Source organism: Thunnus albacares, chromosome 17, assembly GCF_914725855.1.
Source record: "Thunnus albacares chromosome 17, fThuAlb1.1, whole genome shotgun sequence".
NCBI lineage: Eukaryota > Metazoa > Chordata > Actinopteri > Scombriformes > Scombridae > Thunnus > Thunnus albacares.
In genome coordinates this window covers 4005353-4028145 of record NC_058122.1, presented here as the reverse complement: position 1 = coordinate 4028145, position 22793 = coordinate 4005353, and the positions used below count along the sequence as shown (strand labels likewise).

At 38.1% G+C, this 22793-nt stretch overlaps 1 protein-coding gene across 1 annotated transcript; it reads right to left on the bottom strand.

Annotated features, from left to right (window-relative positions):
- Nucleotides 1-1392: 1392 nt before the first annotated feature.
- Nucleotides 1393-5794, bottom strand: rpl23 (ribosomal protein L23). Its single transcript, XM_044330454.1, has 5 exons — nucleotides 5693-5794; nucleotides 4416-4499; nucleotides 3585-3713; nucleotides 2685-2798; nucleotides 1393-1522 (listed from the first exon to the last, which is right to left on the bottom strand). Exons 1-5 carry the CDS (start codon nucleotides 5703-5705, stop codon nucleotides 1440-1442), a joined length of 423 nt encoding a protein of 140 aa, XP_044186389.1. The 5' UTR covers nucleotides 5706-5794; the 3' UTR covers nucleotides 1393-1439.
- Between the last annotated feature and the right edge of the window lie 16999 nt (nucleotides 5795-22793).

Below are 22793 nucleotides of genomic sequence, written 5' to 3'. Positions count from 1 at the left end.
GGAGTAGCAGATGGTATGCTATACGTATGTAACCTTAGAGTGCATGCCAGATAATGTATCTCAATCCTGTTAGTTTCAATTTGTGACTGGTGACATACTAAATAATGTGGCTTTTTTCTCTTGAGCAATGATCCTACAAAGTGATCACTGATGATTTGGCTTCCTTGGAACTTCATTGTCTCCTGTTCTTCAGAAAACTTATATTAAAGAGCTGAAAACCAGACCTTTTGTAGCTAACAAATCCATCAAATTAGCACCCAATTTCCCCATTAAAATATCATCTCTGTATTTTCTGTGCTCTTGGCTCCCTTCCTCTTAACAATGGAGACACTTCTTGTATATTGCTGATTAGGGAAGAGTTCCAGTCAGCTTAAATCAGGTTCAAAAGCTCTACAGGCCAGTATCAATGGTCCTCTGGTTTATGTGTGCAACTCATTTTTCCCTGTAGTTTCTTATTGTGGTCTGAATGCTTTCCCTCTAAAATGTATGTTGTGTTGTTATGTATCTCATCTGTAAATAACTTCAGTTACTGTGTGAGAATTGTACAGAGGTCAGTGTTGTGAAATAAAGCCTGTACAACTCGTAAGGTTTCAATACACCCTCTGGTGGTAAGTCTGAGGAAGTGCATTTACAACGTGCATCTTAAATAGAGCATTTACTACTTCATGTTACATTTACAGTATTAATCAAACTGTTCAGGAAGCAATTTTATGGCTGTCTACAACATGTATGTCCATTTTTGGAAATGATTCCTTACAATATAGTATGTTCACTGTAACAAGTCATGTAGAGTTTAAATTTAGTTGAAGTTAATGAGGCTTCAGCAGGCTGAGTATAGTCCTGTCAAACTGGCACACTAGCTCTAAATCCCCTCTGTGCTACTGTTCCTCCAATGCAGATTAACAAGTTAACACAGTTCAGAGAGCCACAAAAAATGAATTTCATCCTGAAAGGATCTACTTGATTTTGTCAATCCAAGACTGTTGAAGCCTCATATTAGCTTTTGCACAGTGAGGACTGGCTTTTCTTCCATGTCACATCAATTGGAAGTGCATTAGGAAATTATAATGGCCGTGGACAGTAAGAATGATTAAAGCATACAAAACCTGTTTCAGTGTTCATATAGGCATCTGACAGTTTTTACAGACTTAAAAAAAATATGATCCCATCCTTTAAAGTAGCACTTTTAATTGTAAAACCCAATTTGAGAACCTACAAACAAAATCCTTTGTCCAAATATCTATTACTTCATGGAATTAAGGCTCACAAATATTCCCAAAACAGTTATCACAGAATACTAAGAGTAGCTCATGTTTCAACCCTTTAAACTAAATTCCCTCAAAAACACTATCCTCTACATAAAGTTTAACTGAAAACACCAAGACGTGCAGCTCAATTAACAGTTTTTATTGAAAACAAACAGAGGTGCAGGGTCCACGTTAGGCTATGCTGCCAGCGTTGGAGGCAATCCTGGGCCAAAGGTCAGCACACTCTTTAGCCACTGGGCCTGTGATGGCTGAACCTGCAGATACAGAGAAGGAAGGAAGGAAAGCGGTTATTTCAGTGCCAGCACCGCATGCCTCATATTTATACAACCATTTGAAAAGGGGGGGTCGGGGGGTTATTGATCCACTTGAAACAATGAGTAATGTACAATTTTGTTTTTGGGCACAGCTGCACATCTTTAGTAGACCCTCTGGAAACTGTTCTTTAGTGAATCAATGCACTAATAAAGACAATACATGACATACAATAACAGTAAGAGCAGGAACATGCTGACATTCTATTGACTTGAATTTGCTTGTATTGAGCAGGTTAGAGGTGTCTCATCACTGATTGAGATTGGTCAACTACAGTTGGTCGCTGCCATCTCACCCACAGTGATGAGCTTAATATTCCCTTCTACGACAACTCACCCAGCCACTGAGCAGACAAAGCAAGTGCTTTTGGAAGGGGGAAATGCACTCCTACAATCTATCTGTACTATGACTAAACAAAGCAATAAGTTTGTAACTGCAGAGATGTACATTTCCTGCTGGAAAATAAACACTGAGGCAACTTCAAAAAGACGCTAAATTTTGGATCCTACTCAACAAACCAAGATTACAACAACATTGCTACTGAGGCAGGAAGAATCATCAAACAGCAACTTTACCACCACAATCTATTTCTAGGGCTGCCCCCTAATAGTCGACCTCACGTAAATTAACAAGAAGAGTCTTAGTCGACCAAGTTTTCATTGGTCGGTTGGTCGCAGGAGGGAGGGGGGGGGGGGGGAACTCCATTCAGAAGCTGTGCCTCATCAAAATTAGGTCAAAACCTACTGGCTGGACCACATATTAAACACTAGAGGGCTTTTAATTTCATTTAATTTTTTAAAAGTGGCAACAGTCACTCAAAGAGAGACGGACATTTACAGGTCTGGTCTCTGCTATTATTAGATACTTATTAGTTACTATGTCGGGCAGGAAATCCAAAGTGTGGGATCATTTCAGGAGGGTAAAGAACAACCCCAAGAAGCTGACATACAACAAACATGACTTATCAGATACATGCAAGTAACATTACTCAGGGTTTCTGCCAGAAAAGTTGTTAGGCCTGGCAGCAGCAGGGGTAAGCAACACCTGACCCTGCTGTCAGTGAGTCTGACAGATGAGCTCAGAGTAGCATCCAAACAAACCCACCTTTCATTTCTCCTTTATTGTTTACTATGACACCCGCGTTGTCTTCAAAGTAGAGAAACACGCCGTCTTTTCGCCGATACGACTTCCGCTGCCGTATCACCACCGCAGGATGCACTGTGGAGAGAAGGGACGTGGTTAATTTAGTGCTGGAGAATACAGCTCTGATGTGACCAGTGTTGAGACATGATTACTGCAACAAAGGTCTGAGGTCACATTTTATGCCAACATCCAAAATCTCTACTTCTACCTATGCCCAGTATTACTAGCAATGTGTATTGCAGTGAGTAGTTCAGTGTTCTAATCAAAAGCTGTAAATGAGAGCCTGTGCTTCCAGTCTTCCTCACACTCAGCTCATATGGGGATAAAACAAAAGACATTCTCTAAATATCACTGCTGAAAATTTTACAACTAGTGACTGATTTCAATGCTCATTTCAGATGTTTTCTTTTCATTGCCCGAATACCATGTGGACAGTTTCCAACAGTGAAATGTATCTGTTACAGTGTCACTGATGCTTGTTGCAAACAGACACCTGGAAAACTTTGACATGAGAGGCTAAACTGAATATTCAACACTTCACCATAGGCAGAGATAAGCAAAAATTACCTTGACTCAAAAGCAGAGACATGTGCTTAGCTTGCTTAGAAATAACATTCGTTAACTGTTTGGGCAGATTTTTTTTCTCTTACAGCAGGTAGACTTTTCAAATGTTTCCACATACAGCTATAAAAATTTCCTGATTTGCTAGTTAAAATAATTTTTTTTAAAACTTTCAATGCCAATGCAGCCTATCACATTATCCTCCACAAGCAAACAATAGTTCATCTGTAACAGTTAAACTACCAAACCTCTTAACTCTTAACACTACAGTAAGTTGCTTAACAACTTTCTTCCACTCACCCTTCTTCCTGAGCTCTGGCTTGCCTTTCTTGACTGTTGCCATGACCATGTCACCTACTCCTGCAGCAGGAAGACGGTTCAGACGTCCCTTGATGCCTTTCACAGAGATGATGTACAGGTTCTTGGCACCTGAAGGACAGAGGGAAATGACAAAATGAGAAAACAAAACAAAAAAAAAAACAACCAACCAAGACCGCATGGGAGAAGGTACGGTCCAACAGTACACTGGGACAAGAGCAACCTAAGAACGTTGTAGTATTCATGCTTCCATTCAGAAATGACAGGATGCTGCACTTTTGTCAGCCTGTCTCATCACTGATTGAGATTAGTCAGCTACAGTTGGTCGCTGCCATCTCACCCACAGTGATGAGCTCAATATTCCCTTCTACGACAACTCACCCAGCCACTGAGCAGACAAAGCAAGTGCTTTTGGAAGGGGGAGAGCACTGAGAAAAGGTTTGCCAGAATCAAACCATACAATGTGTCAGCATTAACCAAAGCCATAACTATAAGGTTGTTTATAAAGTGTGAACACAACTATTACTGCAAATTTACCAGAACATGATGTCTATACAATATAAGCTTCAGCTTACGTCAGGCTATTACAGGGGTCCAAAATCTGTCCTTTTACCAATATTATCAAAACTAATAGTTTCTACACACAACACATCCAGTAAGTTTTACTCTTAAGAACATCACAGCAGGTGAGATGTAGTGTGTAAGAAACTATAGAACATGTGCCTCCATATTTAGGTGTTTACAGAATATTTAAATTTTGTACAATTTCAAAACATTTGAGCAATGCTGGACAGGGGGTTAGTTTAAGCATACCTGTGTTGTCAGCGCAGTTGATGACTGCTCCCACTGGGAGACCCAGTGAGATGCGGAACTTGGCTCCAGACGAACCACCACGTCCTGGAAGAAGACAGGAACAAACATTTATAAGCATCAATTCTGCATGCACTACTTCCAAGACATCAAATCTAATAACACGTGTCAGAAGGAAATGCAAATAATCTTATGTACTTATAGAAAAGTACCAACACCAGATCTAACATTCTACTTCAAACTTCTACTCCCTTCCCTTATATTAGCTAACATTATTATTTCTTTTCCAAAAACAGACACCAGAAATCCTCGTTAAGTTACTGCCTTGTTAAGCTGATCATATGTTTACAGCATATTTTTGGCAGTGCATCATTTATTTGTATAGCCAACACCACCTTTGCCAAGCACAAACACCTATTAGCAATAGCTACTGATGGATATCTCGGCGATTTTAATGCATACTGGTTTACAAACTTCCAGAGCATCTATCTTTAGTAAAAACATTACCAGGTCAACGAATTAGGACACAAGAGCTGGCAAATTAACAAGATCTTTCTTCAAAACCGTTTCTTCGACAACATAATAGACTGTCAATTTGTCAGCTGGCATCGCTCTCAAATATTTTTTTTTAAAAGAAAAGGTACATGTCCACAAAACTGAAGTCTGCATTTTGACGAACTATCATCAGGCCTCAAGAAACTGGAGAGCTGAGTGAAAAACTTTAATACAACTGTGTTTTAGTGAGTGCGAACGCCAACATTTATTAAAAGGATTTTCTAAACTCTCGTTCATTCACAAATTAATTTACCCCATCAATGTCAGAATATATCAAGTTTTTCGCACCGCTAATACAAACTAACCTGTGCCCGCCGGCTCTCTAGCGTCACGTTAGAGATAGCATTAGCCTGCTACAGCTAATTTCACCTTACTGTGAAGGTTTACAGCGCAGTAGCTTTCATTTGAGTTCATCAGCAGGTGTAAGATTAAGCCAATTATCAGAAAAAAACAGCTTCAAATCAACAGCGAACAGCAAGTTCTGGTTTTCGATCTCTTTCTTTCCGTGCTGTATGCCTACACGTCGTTGACAGCGAAACATGGCTTCCGCCATCTAGCACTGAAAATGCTATCGCGCAAAAATAATAAACTGTTTTCGCTAATTGAAAACTAATCACATATTAAGGTTGTCTTCTCTGTCTTATTACACAAAAGCAACATTGTAAGATCTGTTGTGGCGTAAAAAGCAGCAGATGAATGTGGATTCAACAAGCCGGGTCTCGTACCTCTCTTAGACATTGCTGCAGCAGGGAAAGAGGGAGGCGGAGAGAGGGATTGTGGGATATAAAGTTGAACATAACGTCATCCGGGTCATGGCACGGAGGTGTGTTGCGTTCACTGACTGTTGGAAATATCACATTAGAATTTACTTTATTTGTTACATTATCCTTATGCAGAATATTTATGGGATTAATGATATTACGAGAATCATAATTTATGGTCTCTATATGGCTTTACGAAATAAGCAAATCAATACCAATAGCATATTCACAGATTTACATACAATTTTTATTTATATACAATTTATATTTATATACAAATTCACAAGACTGATTTTGAGTGTAGGTATTCAGTCAAAGTAATAGTGGCAATAATATCTTTTTACTTTGTGCTTAAACCTTTTCAGCAGCTGGCAATACAACTTCTGTCCTACACAAATACACGGAAATATGTTTATTAGTTTATAATCCATTTCCAGTGTATGAATGTTTTATCTGTTATTGACCAAGTATCACGTTAAGTGTCCGTTTTTCTGCCACCAACGTATTCAGTAATAAATGTAGCCTTATTTCTAAATAGCACTGTGTCATGTTAAATAGATAATATAATAGAACATAATTCAGTGTTAAACCACAGTTACAGCCTCTACATAACCGTGCCATGATTGTATGTTTTTGTCAGTATAGTTGTTATAGTTGAGGTAAGCTTTAGCCTCCTGTCACTTATCTATTTCCTCATTTATATATTATATGATTGATATTATTCTAATCATATGTGTAATTCCTAGTATTATCAGTTGTTAAGTTGACCATTACTTTATGATTAGTAGCCTATACATTTTTTCTTGTAGTGAACAATTTGTTGCATGGCATATAGTTCTATTATTAGTTCTAAGTATTGTTTGTAACTTACACATATTCATCTATATCCTAAATATGTTTATTACATTCAAACCCATATGCCAACTCAATCTAAAAATACAGAATTACTGATTGTACAACTATAACTGGATCCTACAACCTTCCTGAATAAATAAATGAGGAAACATCTCACTCCCATGTCCTGATGGACACCTCACAGGGACACACTTACCAATCCAGATACCTTAAAAAGCCTGTTTTACACAGAGGTTGACCCGTTAAATGTGGGAAAGAGTCTTTCTTCTAGGAGAGATATAGACGTAAACAAACACTAAAAAAAGAAGGTGAAATAGAGGAATGGAGATTTTTTTCTGATTCTACACTGAATTATTCTATCTTGGTGGGTTTTGCCTTCCATATAAAACCGGTCAGTCACCAGTGAGTTTGCAGAGACTGAATCAACCACCAGGTAGCAGCAAATCACCATCACTGTTCCTGCAGACTCTCCTTTTCCAGTTTAGAGTTGCAGATACTGATAAATACTACACATAAATATACAGTATATACACACATAATATGGAAATATATTCTGGCTCACAACATTCACATAGCTTGTGTTATTGTGTCAAGTTCAAATGTGATTGCAACAATTTTATTATAGAGAAAAACCAACTCCTGATATAGTCTGGGATGTGTTCAATGTCTACATAAGAGGAATAATAATTTCATACTCTACAAATATCTATAAAATATCTTGACAAGCGATGGAGGATAGTCCAAACTTAAACAAGACTATGAAGTGGGACTTTTGAAGGTGCCAATATTTGTAGATTTAATTCAAAGCATTATAGTTAATGTCAAAAACCAATAAAACAAACTGGTAAGTATTTAGCAGACCTTAAAAATGAGTACAAGCCAAATCAACTACAGTTTTTAAAGACAAGCATACAAATACAACAATCAGAAAAAATAATAACATATATCCTTAAAATTTACGAGCAGGGACATACTGCATGTGTAACTTGTATTTGGTGGGAAAACAAAATGTTTTTTTCCACAAAAAGTTTTATTTTACATTTCGGTTAGTAGTTTCATAATTTATTTAAATGACATGTCAATTAATTAAACCAATCAACTTAACCTAATCAATTCATTCTTCCCACTCCTTTGTATCATAACACCTTACAGGGTGAGACAAGATGATCATTTATTTCTTGGTATTTTCACTAACGAGGAAAATAAAGATACAATAAGTAATAAGAGAGAATAATGATGGAAATAAAGAAAGAAAATGAATTATCATGAATAAAATTACACCAAAACATAATAAAATATAATGAATTAAAACAATTAAAAAATGTAAATGTTAAGTGGACATGATAAATTGGAAAATGAATCCAGGATATGAAGATGTTGGCTGCTGAGCCTTCAACTAAAAGCATCAGTTAGTTTCTGTGCCCAAACTTAACCAGACCTGAACCTTAGTGTCACATCATAAAACAGATTTATTTTTCCAACAGTGGTTTGTAAAAGTTTTGGAAAGCTCAGATACATGATGTCATCCTGCTGATTACTGCTGATGGGGCACCAAATCAAAAAAAAAAACAACTTCTTTGTGTCATTCTGAAGTTCATGGACAACATATTTTGTTGTTTAATTTGAAGGACTTCTTGGTAATAGCTCTAACTCAGCCTGTTGTTTCAGTTTCCCTCAGCGGCCTTGAATAAGTATTTTTCCCAGGATTTCATGACTCACAGCAGGTCCAGCTAAGTACTTTGTTTTAAAGAAGCCAGTCAGAGGAATTTAAAAGCTTTAAGAACGAGGAAATTCTCCCACATTGATTTTCCTAAACTCTGGTAGCCCTTTTTAAAATCAATCATATCATTTTGTTGAGCTGACAACATCACACTACTTTTTTTTCAATGTTGAACAAATAATTACACAAGTCAAAACAAACATCAGATCAACTTTAATTAAATGTTGGCATTTTACAAGCCCTCCAAAAGGTCTTTGGCATCATACTCAAATATCATTCATTACCTTCTGCAAGATGTCTTTCTTCAGCTCCTCCATGTCCACAGAGGAATCTGTTTTCATCAGCACCACCCGCCTCACTGTCATATCTGTTGTGTTTTAAACAGAGTATACTTTTCATATAGTAAAATTAAAACTTTAAAACAGCAGGCAAGCGATTTTTTACTATTTCATAAAAACATAGTAGTTTGTAGATTGGAACTCAACTCACCCACAAAACATGCAAAGTATTGTTTGTTAACACAAATCCAAGTTAATCCATTTATTAATCCAACGTGTGAAGCCATGCAAGAGTCTGTAGATGTAGTGGTTGTTGCACTAGGATCCCAGTTACTGAATAAATGTGCACTGCCATCTGACCACTTCCATGTGTCCCTGTAGGGGCTGATCCATGCATATTTGCTTCTCATCATCATCTGTTCATTCTCAGCTTGGTTCCTCAAACTGGTCAAGTCAGAGTAGTGCTCCCTGCAGCAGCTCTGAGCATCACTCCAGATCTTGAGCTCATTCACAAAGATGAAGCTTGATGATGTGCCCTCTGTTTGTAAAAATCCATCCGTTTTCTTTACCGTTTATCCTCTAGAGGGTCGCAGGGGAGCTTCAGCCAATCTCTGCTGACACTGGGTGAGAGGCGGGGCACGACCTGGACACGTCACCAGTCAATCACAGGGTTAACATATAGTATAGAGACAGACAACCATTGACACTCACATTCACACCTATGGGCAGTTTAGAGTTACCATTGAACCTAACCTTCAAACCCAGAACCCTCTTGCTGTAAGGCGATAGTGTTAACCACTGCACCACAATGCCGTCTACTGTTTGTAAAATGTTAATTAAAATTCTAATAGTGTTGCACCCAATTATACGGAATGAATATGAATATCTGAACAGTGCTGCTTTTGAGATTATTACTATCAGTATCATTTAAGTATCAGGCCACCCACCCAGGGACAAAAACATAAAGATGTTATTATTGCTACAGACGACTTTTTCCCACCTCAATTAAAGCTTGTAATGTCACAGAGTCATCCAAATTACCCACACTACAATAATAATGCAAGTATCATTGCTCTATGGATGGCAATGTCAGTCTGTTGATTGGCCCGTCCATCACTTTGGTCAGAAATATCTCAACAACTAGTGTAGTTGTGGAATTACAGAATATTTTCAAGACTAAAAACTATCTTAATAAAGTCAAACTGAAAACAGAAAATGAATTTTCTTCCTTAGAAACAGCACCATGTCCCTCCCCTCTATTTATATTTGAAAGTGGTTTCATTTGTATAAGCACAGATGATGGATATACAGTATAATCTGCACAGCATGAAGAGTGTGGAGGTTACACTTATTTAATTATATCATGAAAAGTTTGTGCAACCAGTCATTTATAAAATCTTAGCATAAATTATTCTATAAATATTTGCAAATATGCAAATTATTGTGTGGGTTAGCTCTAATGTATGTTGTTTTTTTCAAATTTAATTTCAGAAATGATTTATTATTTGGTATTTAAATCAGATTTGACTGTTATACATGCAAAAATACATTAATCTTCATATTGCGTCATACACATGATCCTGTTAATGATCCACCAATAAATTGGAATTTTTAAAATAAAACACTTACACATAACTAAAATGTAACCCAAACAATCTCAGCCACATGTACCTGTGTTGTGATTAAAAATGCAGAGCTGCAGGTGACAATTTGGCCTGTTCATTTGCATTAGAAATGAGTCAGAATAATTCATCATAACTGACAAGTTTGGTGTGCATATAAGCCCGGAGGTTTCTGTGGTTATTTTGTAACAGTCTGCTACTGGTTGCACAAAATATAACCAGCAGATCTGGTGTACGTAATTGTGCCATGACAGCGCACAACATTACTCCAATAGAGGCTGCAGATGACGCCTTCAGACGGCTGTAAAGAGGAATTTATTTGTTGTAGATGAGAGATGCTGGTAAGAATCACTTGTTAATCATTATCAATAATTATTTAGTCTCACAGGCATTCATTTCATCACCAAGAAAATCAAGTAAAAGGCAAGACAAGTAAAACATTTATATGAATATATATGAACGTGCATATAAACAAGGTGACAAAATATTGTGGAACACAAGTGCTGAGTTTTCGACCTGCTCTGAGCAGAGCAGTCTATCCAAATACCCACACTTACAGTCTTGTGGCAATGCCTGATTGCACATTAAAATGCACTATGTAGTTGATAAATGTGTCCCGCACCTGAAAAAATCCCAGCTGACAATACTCTTAATGTACACTTACTCTAATATTACTTCAAAGCAGTATTCAGGGCTAAATGCATTCCTCAGTTCACCGCAATCTACTGCACAGTTGTCCAGTCGTTAATAGCTGTAATATAAGCTGGTTTTAGGACTATATATTCACAAATGGCAAACAAAGGGACCTTTGTTTTGACCTTTGTTTGTCAGAACCTCCATAGATAACCTCCACAACAATCTGCTCCTCATAATGAGACTGATAGCAATAATACATTGTAAACAACATTGTAAAGGTAAATTTTCATGATCCTTTTACAAATAAATTTCTTCCAAAAAAAAAGATTGAACTGAAATCATTCAAAATAATGTTATGTTATTTCCCTTTTATGTGCAGTACACCTAAGTGCTTCTAGATAACTCAGTTTAATTGCTTTATTGATTGTATTAATCCTTCAGCCCCTGAATGTGCATTTGCTGTATGGCACTTTGTTTATTCTATGTAAATTAAATAAAACCAATAAGCATCTGAGCTTGACTGAGCCATGTGTTTGTACTTAAGTAGACACTTGACTACTTGCAAATACGGTAAGTATTGGGACAGATCCTTAGTCTTGTTTTCATAACAGCATCCTCCCTCATAGACAGACAATGCTGTTGAATGGCCCTCACAACACCTGGAGCACAAGTGCAATTTACTCAGACAGCACAACAAGTGATGCATCTTCAACTGAATGAGAAAGGAAATATAGGAATGATTTGACATTGAATGATTCTATCTTGGCAGACGCTTCCCTCAATAGAGAACAGGTGGTCACCAGAGTGTTCACAGTGACTGTGAATCTACCACCAGATAGCAGCAAATCACCATCACTGTTTCTGCAGGTTCTCCTTTTCCATCTTAGAATTACAGTGGGAAGCATGTCAGCATATACTACACAGGCAGATGGACTATTCACATGTACTGTACACATGTTCACTCGTACAATTTGATTGCTCACATGGAACTGACCAGCTGGCTGTATTGATAAACTACGATAGAGGGCTCCAGGTTGGGTGTGGTGGGTTTATGGTGGTTGTGCTAATTGAAATTAAATATATGTCTTTATCTGATGAGAAAGTTTAATAGCCATAGACCAACTGATTGAAACTATGGGAGTGTTTTTTATTATTTGTCACAGTGAGGAAGGAATTGTCGCCTGCCATCACTGCATAAATCAACCTCTGGATACATCAGCATATTTTTCTCACAGTTTTACCAAACCAAACACGTTCACTACAGTTGAGGCAATAATTTTATAATATTGTGGTGTAGCACATGAAAAATCTGCAGTAGGAGAAAGAAATGCAGTTCCCATATGATCTGATGAATTTTTAATACTTGAAAACTATGAAATCCAGTCTAAAATATATCTGCTGCAGACATATTCCATCTCCAGCTCCACATGTACATAAAAATTCCTGTTGTCTGTTTGAATATTTTCACACTAATGTTTGTTAGTATAAAATACTGCACTCATAAATGTGTTGTTTTGGTGAAGCAGTGCTATGTGCAACACAACTCTGAGAACATGAGGAACTGTATTTCTGTATTTAATGTTATGACAAACCAACACTAATAATGCAGGAACCTCTTTGGCCCTTTCATTCAAATCTGGTTGCTTGCGTAAATGCTGCTAATGCTCAGCCTTTTATTGAAGCATCCTAATTTTTGCTAAATGGTGTAATTTGTTAGATTTTAGTTGTTAGATAGTGTGTGTGCAGTACATTTAGTATCAATCAGACTTAAGTGTGCAAGATTCATGTTTTTTAAAATCCACAAGTAGTATAGTATAAGTATATATTTTAAATTTTGTCAAAATCAGACCAGCTGTTTCTGAAATATTTTATCTTCTTTTAGCCTGGTGTTTCAATTGTGCCAGTCATCATATTATTTAGATCCCAAAATTAGCTCAGGTATGGAATTGGTTACTTGAAAGAGTACTCCACCGATTTAGCACTACACCCCTATATTATTGTTGGCCTCATAATGAACAGTTAAAAAGAAGGATCAAAATTGATACAGCAGAACCAGAGATATTGTCTTTTCTATTCCACGCATTTCTCTTACCTGTTAAACCTAGCTCCTACATTACCCACAATGCAACTTGACTCAATGCATTTGATTGTGCAGATTTGGGTGCGTTATGCTAGTAGCTACTACTGGAGTCGTTAGCCCGCAGCAGAGATGAGCAGCGAGCTACAGAGGTCTGGTAACCTCACTTCTTTCTAACTCCACATCCCCAGATTTTTTTTTCCAAACTTGTAGTCTTCAGTGTGACTCAAGTGACATCATTTGAGGAAATTTAACAGATTCCCCTAAAAGGATTAAAAAGGATTTATACAACGTTTTCACATATGCAGTAGTACTCCTTAACACCTGGAAACACATACTGATGAGTAAAAATCCTTACACATCCTATACAGGTGTTTTCACTTAAGGCCTAAACGTACTGGAGGCGATAATTGACACGTGTCAGATGAGGCGGTCAATTGTTGCTCCTATGGCGCACATTTCCAATTTGAAATTCCAACACTACAGAACCAACACAAATTTGTCATTTTGTCCTTGTATTAACCGCTAGTCGGATGTAATGAAAGAATGAAAAGGAGAAAAGCAGAGGAGGAAAATGAAACTGAAACTAAGAGCGTCTGTGTCCACAGTAAATCATTTGTTGACTGATGGTTATTTATTTGTGCGTTAAAACGTGACTGCCGTGAAATGATAATCAGAATATAACGTTTTACTTCTCTCATTCAGAGGTTTTGATCTCACTACCGCTGCTCTCCTTGCTCGACCACCGCCGCTCTCTCTCTCTCTCTCTCTCTCTCTCTCTCTGTCTCGCTCGCTGCTCGCCCGTGCTCAGCTGATTTGCGCTATTTCTCTCTTTTTCGGCTGCAGAAAAAACGCTGCGTCCTCATTTGACGCTCCAAAAATCGAAACAAGGTCGGAGTAGGCGCGTCAAGGCAGTTTGACGCGCGTCATGACGCTTCTAGTGCGCGCTCGTCCATTAAAAACAATAAGTGTACTTCAAAACGCGCGCGTCAGACGCTTCCAGTGCGTTTAAGCCTTTACTGTGACAGATTAGATCTCTTCTCTGGACTATGTGGGTGTGTATAGACTGTGTTCTGATTTTCCTCACACTCTGTTAGCCTTGTTGCTGATGTTGTGCAGGGCCTAAAAAGATCCATTTTCCTCAAAGATAATCTGTGTTGGCTGAGAGTAAATTACAGTGGCTTGATGATATATAGACTGCATAATTACTGTATTTATATAATTTATCTACAATAAGATGCATAGAGGTTTATGTGCCCCGGTAAGATTCTGTATTTTACAACTAAATGTTGAGACTGGACAGTTCTTCAGTTTGTTCATCGTTGTGTTTTTTGTTTGTTTGTGTGTTTGTTTTCTACTGTCCTTTTTACAGGCAACTGCAAAGGGATTTGTTTAGTAAGATGAAAACAGAAACTGATTTTTGTCAAAATGGATGATCCAAGAAGACTGAGTAGATTGTACACATATGAAACATTTAAATCAGTCACTTGGAGAAAGCCTTTGAAATTAAAAAAAAAAACTGGCCTAAATGTTTGGCATGACCAAGCAGCAACTACCACGTCTTGAGGCTGAAGCCAATGCGGAAGTACCTTAAAGTGCAATGCTACCGACAGCTGCTAGACGCTGGCTCCAACAAACTTCCATTCAAAAAGCGTCAATTTCTCTCTAGAAATACTAAGTCAATCATTTTTTTAAATGAGTCATTATGGTCTCAATTGCTGCTGTTCTCCTCGACTCCAGGACCATTGTTACAATATTTTGGTAAGTTTAATGTTAATTGATTATGATACCTGCCCTGTTAGCACATTTTAACTAAAGTACTTCACATTATCCCAGTGTGCAGCACTTTGTGTTTCCAGTAAGCTAGCGTTAGCTTCAGTCCAAGGTAGCCAGGTGTGTTTCCAGAGCATGAAAGGATACACACCGCACTCCTTATTTGGAAGGTGTTGGATCTAAACAGAAAAGTTGGTACCGACAGTTAACTGCAACTCTGGGTTTCAAACTGTGCAAACCAACAGGTATGTCACATGTCACTACATCCATCTTTATACACTGTCTACGGGCATGACACAGAAATAAAAATGAACTAAATAACTTACATGTTGCTTTAGTTTTCTGCAAATTACCATCATCACTGCAAGACCTTATGTTATCAACAATTTTAAAAATTCTATCCAGGCAAGCTTGTGGAAAGATTGTTTTGATTAAAAAATAAAAGCAAACTTAATTGCAGTTGATGGGATGTGAACTCCACACCGTCACAAAGCTCAGATACGCTACAAGCCCATCCACCATCCTGATGTCCACATCCTTCCTTTCCACTTTGCTATATAAAGGGCATACTACCTCTTGCATTGCCATTCATAAATCGTAAGGTGCAGAACTGTTTGATATGAATGTAATTCCTAGAAACAGTGGACTGCATATTCACTTCACTACCTTCTATTATACTGTTTTTAAAGTGAAAAGTATACAAGGACTCATCTAGACAGAAGTTGCTGTATCATCTGATCAGTAATGTCAGAGAGTGACTGTGTCTAAGTCATGGCTATTCTCTGCGATCAAAGAATCTCCACAGAAATACATTTAAAACTAGGAGAGCAATCCGAGGGCTATACATTTTATATTTTAGTCTGCTCTTTGTCTTCACCAGACACCTTTCATACAGCATACCAATTGAAAAGGGCTCTTCTGGATAACTATAATGTCAACAGAGGAAGTCAATTCCAAATTTTGACAAATGTCTGGTAAAGAGAAATAACAGACAAAACCCACAATGTCAAAGCATCCTTTCAATTTGTCTCTTTCCATGTACCAGCGAACTTGATGTTCTGAAATCCTTAAAACATTGTAATGACTGTCACAGTTGAAGCTAGAGTTATTCAGAAAGTACTTTGAACTATAAGTCTGGGAAAATAAAGGGTATTTAAATGAAATCTACAGTTTTATATTAATCTCCCCCAGAGAATGATCAGCCAACTACAGTATGCAGTTCTACTAAACTTTTTAGCCTTTTATCTCATTGTTGGTTGAGATTTATCCATCAAAAACCTGCATGCAATTGTTTTTTTCTAACAAAAAGCTCTTGCTAAACCCCATGTATGCTATCTGATGAGTGCCAAATGGAAGATAGAAAAAGTTAGCAACTTGCAGTTTGAACAACCAGCAGCTAAAGAGCCAGATATGTTTTTTATCTGGAGACCAAAACACAGCTAAAAGAGGAGTAATTTGTCTTGTCTGGATTTTTTTTTGTCTGGTAGCACGACTCCAGAGGGAAGATAATTTTGCTCCACGTCTGTTTGATATGCAAGCAAGGAATTGTTTGCTAACATCTTAGGAAGCAGGGCCATGGGATTTCAATTGCCTCTTACAGTCTTCATTTGTGAAATGTGGTTGGTTCAAGGATGAAACATGCTTCTCTGAGTTGCATGGAGGTGTTTGGGATTGCACGTAGGGTCGTGAGGAGACATATGCATGGCTGTTTTTTATATAGTAGTATGTATGTAGGATGTATAATTTCTGTAATGTTTGCATTTTTTCCCCTCTTGGTTTCAAATCTGCTTGCCTACAAGAGTTGGATCAACCAATCAACTAACAGTTATTCATAACACCCATGTCTGCGTAGGTTGGCAGAGACATTTGAGAATATCCTTGCACATGCCTTATTCCAGCTTCAGGTGTTCAATCATAGATAACAGGGGGTTGAAGTAGAGATGACAGCTGAAACAGTTCCATTTGCTGGTGAAGGAGGGTTCAGAATTCCAAAAAAAGTAAGTGGACCTTAAATTGAGATTATTTAGTGATACATATTGTCCCCAAGGTCAAGAATGAATGACAGGTTTTACATGTTTCGAGAGCACAAGATTCATGAAATTCACTCAACACATTATAACATGAAGACAATAAATAAAAAAGCTATTTATTATTATTATTATTATTATTATTATTATTATTATTATTATTATTATTATTATTATTATTACCACACACCCTTTTTGTTACTTTCTTAGTTCCCCTATATCACTTTTTTCTTTTCTTGGCAACTGGCCATAGAAACGACCATCACTGTCTCATAAACTGGCCCATGTATCAAGGCCCTTGGGTCCTGGTATGTGTCAAAACTCTAAAAAAGGCTGTGAACCTTTTCTGGTTGAGACCCAGTATGTTTTATAGCAAATGAGAGTAGCTCCCAAGGTGAAAGAAACAAATAAGTCATTTCTTAGGTCTCTGACTGAAATGGAATAAAATCCCCTGAGGTGACAATGATAACATTTAGTGGCAATGTAGATGGGAAATGTAGATTTTTTACAGATGTTTAGCTGATGTTCTTATCTAGAATGACACACAATGAATGTAACAGTAAAATGTTCCTCAGACCCCATCTGGCAACAAAGGTACCAGATTAACAACACATGTATGTGTTATTTGATGTAGAACTGGAAATCAAAGAAGTACCGACAAAGTACAAAAGGCAGAAAAGGGACAATTTGCTCTGATGAAAGGAATATAGATTAGTGGTCAATTATCTAGGGAATTTCAGAATTATGCTTCAAGATACAGGCTATAAGGAAAAATGAAAAATCAGAGGAGTCTCAACTTTCTATTCTACTTATCTAGCGAACTTGTATGAAATCAAACTTTGGGGGCACCTCTGTGCTTAGATGGCCACAACCACTGGACAAAACGTCAGTCATCAGGGCCGGAGCCAGGACTTTTACACACTGAGGTCACTTAAAGTCCCCTCCAACACACCTGACAACAACCCCAGTCTGTACATTTTTTTGAATTACTTGGATTACTAACATTTTATTGATGCAGCAATAATTTTTGCAAGCTTTTTTCAGGAAAAATGAACAACTTATTTATTTGCCTGTCTAAAAAGACTGGAATAAGTAAATACTGCAAATTCCACATGAAAATACAGAGTGCATGACCTCAGTGTCTTCAGTACAAGCTATGACAATATTACATACATGTGGTCTTAAGGATAAGATTAAAATTTATCAGCACTGTAAATATGCATAAGAGACTGTACAGGCTGGATGTGAAGGCGTACAGGTATTCACATGTTTGTTTATGAATATGTGGCCTTGTAGTCCTTTTTTCAAAGTCTTCTTGTGATGTGAATACGCAGACACACTGCTGTCGGATGTTATTCAATAATTCACATCCAATGTCCTTCCGCTGCATAGTCTTTTCTTCTCTCATCAAAGGTGGTAGGAGAAAATGTGCTCTCTTTCTGCTGTTTCTGTCCGTTTGACAGTAGCTCAGTGGGATTCGGAGTGCACACCATGTGCGACATGGCAGCACACGGTGTGTACTTCTCTTGTGACCTTTGCTACATCAATAATCTTCCTTTCCTAAATTCTAAAAATAAGGATTGATACCCACATTTTCTGTCACTGGCCACTGCACACTTGACAATAAAAGGCAGAAGATTCTTGGCTGGATTTTTCTTTTCTGTTTATAGCCACGATAGCATCATGGCTCTAGGGGTGGAAATATCTGTCAGTTGATCGGTCCACCACTTTGGTCCAGAATGAAGTATGTCAGCAACTATTTGATGGATTGCCATGAAATTTTTTTTACAAAGAGTTGACTCGTAGTCACCACAGGATAAATCCTACTGACTTTGGTGATCTCCTGACCTTTCCTCTGGTGCCACCATGAGGTCAACATTTTAAGTTTTTGGTGAAATGGCTCAACAAGTATTGGATGGATTGTCATGAAATTTGGCATAGACATTCATGGTTCCCAGAGGATGAATCCTGCTGACTTTAGTGATACTCTGACTTTTCATCTAGTGCCACCATCAAGTCAAAAATGTCCAACCAAATATCTACAAAACTGATGCCATTCCCATCAGCCTCAGCTGACACTTTGTGTTTAGTGCTAATTGTTAGCATGCTAACATGCTAAACTTAAATGGTGAACGTGGTAAACATATTCTACTAAAAATGAGCATATTGTCATCAGTTTTGGACATATTATTACTTTCCTCAGTAATGAGTAGTATAAGGGATTACAATTTCCAAAACAGTAATTATATTACAGTTACTAATCCAAGTAATGCTGCCTTACTGCATTGCCAGTTTTTTGTTCGAGGCAAGCTATCTTATGATGACATATCGGCACGGCAGGTCTGGGCAGGTCACATCAGCTACTATCCATAAAGTTCAATAAAAGATGGAGAATGAGGGAGAGAGGAATACTTTCAACATCTGGAGGTATTGTCATTATCTTGAGTTTGTCTCAGTAAAAGATGCCAAGAATATCGCTGTCCGTTGTAAACTTTGTGGGAGCAGCAAAATGCTTTCAATGGCAAAAAATACAACATCTAAGTTATTGAAGCATCTGATATGGCAGCATGGCAATGTGAAACTTGTCGAAAAAAAACGCCAGTGTTGACATGGAGGCCTCTACTGCCAGTGATGCAAGCACTCCGGCTAAACAACAGAAACTTCAGAGCAGGACACAGCGGTGAAGAGACGTTAAATGGACAAGATTTGAAGAAGCTCGTCGCTGGGTATGTTGTAGAGGAGATGTTACCTATTTCCACACTGGACTCATCCTCATTTTGATGCATTACAGAGAAAATCCCCACAAAGAGAAATGTCAAGCAGCCACAGAGAAAGACGTTTGCTGGCTACTTTGAGAGAACATATGCAGTGGTGGAATCTAATATGAAGACCAAACTCAGAGAGGTAGACTTTGTTTCCACCACAGCTGACATCTGGACTGCTATTAACAAAAGCTTTCTGGGTGTGACAGTTCACCGGATCAGCAGTTCCACTTTTGAGCGCAACAAGGCCGCCATAGTATATGAAAGAATCAGAGGCAGGCACACATTTGATGTTACTGGTGCAGAAATAGAACAAATTCATTCATCATATGAAAGTTTTTGGCAAAGTTGTAGCCACTGTGACAGACAATGCATCAAATTTTGCCAAGGTGTTTAAAATATATCAGCCTGTCAATTTGGGTCTGATTCTGAAGTGGAAGAAGACAGTGACGAGGATGTTACATTTACAGATCTCACAGAAGCTCTCTCCACTGAGACTCAATGGTCAGTTTACTCTTCCCCCACATTACTGGTGTGCATCGCAAACAATTAACCGACTTTCCACCAGTGATGTTGAGAAATACATAACTTCCAGTGTAGACACCAAGGCTGTGTATAGGAATAATATTGCGAAATGCGCAGCTCTTTGGACCAAGGCAAGTCAATCTACAGTTGCATCAGAACATATAGAGGAAGTCTGCCGCAGAAAGCTACTGGTGCAGTCATCCAAAAGGTGGAATTCCTTTTATGAGGCTGTTTCCAGAATCACCAAAATTCCCAAGAATGAGCTAAATATGTCAAACTGGGAATTAAGTCCCTCAACAACAAGGAGTACCAATTCCTGCAGGAGTACTGCACTGTCCTGAAGCCGCTTACAGCAGCACTGGACATCTTACAATGGGATAACTGTTGTTATTGGACTTAATTACCAACCCTTGAAGTCTTGATGTCAAGGACACTTGCCTTGAAAGACACCCTCTCAAGGATGACATCTGGCCTTCCAGATGCAGCAGAAGATCAAAACAAATGAAGGGGTCAATAAATAGCCTAGAACAAAATTAAATCTATGATATTGATCCCACATGGGAGGAAGGATGGTTTAAATCTACAGCCAATAGCCCGCATGAAAAATAATTAAAATGAAAAATTTAACAGTAATTATACAACTATAATAAATCGATCAAATTGTATTTTTCAGACCATCCAGACTTGTTTTGCTGGTGTACTGGACAGCAAAGTCGCACTTCTTGCAGCTGCCAATTGTTTGAAGTTCAAACTCTGATGGCTGAGAGATGAGGGTAGGAAAGACTTTGTGAGGGAGCTTCTGACAGAGGAGTCTCATACAACTGCTCCTGCAGAGGACTCTGTCCACTAGGGATGTGCTCGAATACAAATAGTGGGTTTTTTTATGAAAATTTGTTTCCTACCTACCTACTATTTTATAAAATTATTTGTTGTCGGGAAGAAAAAAAAAAACATGTCAAATACCAGCACGCAGGTCAGTCACATCGCTATCTCAGCTCCGCTGTTATGTCTACCAGCAGGTCACAACGAGGGGAGTCACATCCACCTGCTACATGACATACATTTCCTTATTTGGACATCACTCCTGTAGTTGGGGGTGTTCCCCAGAGATAAATCTGAGCTACTGACACACACAAAGTGCTCCCAAGGGACTCTCCATAACCTTTTGTTCCTCTACTCCTTTTCACAAAGTTAAGTTGTAAAAAATAGGCAATAAATGAAAAGTTCAAATCAATAATCGCCTTTGAAGTTCTTCCCTACACGTTACACGCTGTACTGTCTTTGTGTTATGGGTGTAGAAATAGGTAGAGGTCTGTCTGCAATGAGGCGATGAGTAAAGTTTTAGTTCAGTAGTCAGCGCAGTCGTCTATGATCTGGGAGACTCCAGTTCGAGACCCAGTGTGGGGACCTCTTTCGTAAGGCAGTTTATTCATGAACACTTATTGTAACGCTTTAATTTTCTAAAATTAAAAACATAATAAAAACAAAAACAGGATTTTTAAGCCTCTTTCCACTTTTATTTGAATACAAATACAAATACAAATAATTTTTGCTGCCTCAACAAATACAGATACAAATACAAATACTGGGCTGCATATCCGTACTGTCCACAATGTCAGCCAGCTATGATGAAATGGACTTTTTTGCATTTAAGACAGAGCCCGAGCCCTAAAGAAGTAAGGGACTATTTGAAGTTAGGGGGGTATGAGGGCAAGACTCTGAACCAGTTCTCAAATGTCAAAAACATTTACATGAAGTACAACACTCCAACCCCATCTAGCATACATGTGGAGCGGCTTTTTAGTTTAGGAGGTTTGGTGCTCACCCCTAGAAGGAACAGACTATCTGATAAAAGGTTTCAGAAGCTTCTGCTAATGAGATACAATCATTGTTTCACTTCTGAACATTAGGACCTTGCTTAATATGTCAAGGCAGAGATAACAAAACCAGAAGCTGGACATGATACCAGCCTAAATGTGGTGTTATGCACTGTTTTACGTTTTGTAAAACTATTAAATACTCCTTGCTGCCCCCCCCCCCCCCCCCCCCCCCCCCCCGTAAGGTTAATCATTGGGATAAGCATTTAGTTAAAGCAATGATGTGCCTGAGCTAGTATCACTCTAGACACTTATTACTCACCAAAGTTTATTTGCCAAAGCAGCCATTGAGGGGCTCTTGAGGAAAACATTGTCACTCAAAATACCTAAAATATGAATGCAGTTCCTCAGTAGCACTCTGTCTTGGGGCTGTGGATGAATAGAAGCAGACAGACAGAGGAGATTCAGACACTAAAATGTGGTGAATGACACATTTGACAATCTTGAACCAGTGTTCAGTGGAAAAGATGCCACAATCTCAAGGCTGACAGCCTGATGCATTGTCCTTTCAAATAGGTTATTTTGGTAATAAAAGAGTATGCTCTGCCTCCTCCTCATGGTTATATCCTCTCAAGTAGGCTTTAAATAATGTCCTTCCACTCCTCCACAGTCGGAACATTTGGAGTAGTATGGAGAATGAGAGAAACAATGTATCAATACATTAAAATATCTATATATCTACGTCAATCTATGTATCTGGAATCAACCATTTGAATCATTTTCAATCTGTTAGTCCTCCAAGTGTCAGATGATCATACAAATGAATAAATAAATAGATTTTTAAAAAAGCACTAGCCTACAACTGGGGTATTTTGCTCAGTATTTACCTGCCACCATAGCAATAGCACAGTAACTGGTTCTTTCATAAAAAATTAAAAGTACAAGACTGTGTACATAAACATTTTGCGGTAGA

Bases quoted from the DNA above. Each gene is read 5' to 3' on its own strand.
- rpl23 (XM_044330454.1), bottom strand. The intron at 2,799-3,584 runs GTGAGTGGAAGA...TTCTCTCCACAG, and splicing joins GCCAGAGCTCAGGAAGAAGG to TGCATCCTGCGGTGGTGATA. The intron at 1,523-2,684 runs GTGGGTTTGTTT...CTGTATCTGCAG, and splicing joins CAATAAAGGAGAAATGAAAG to GTTCAGCCATCACAGGCCCA.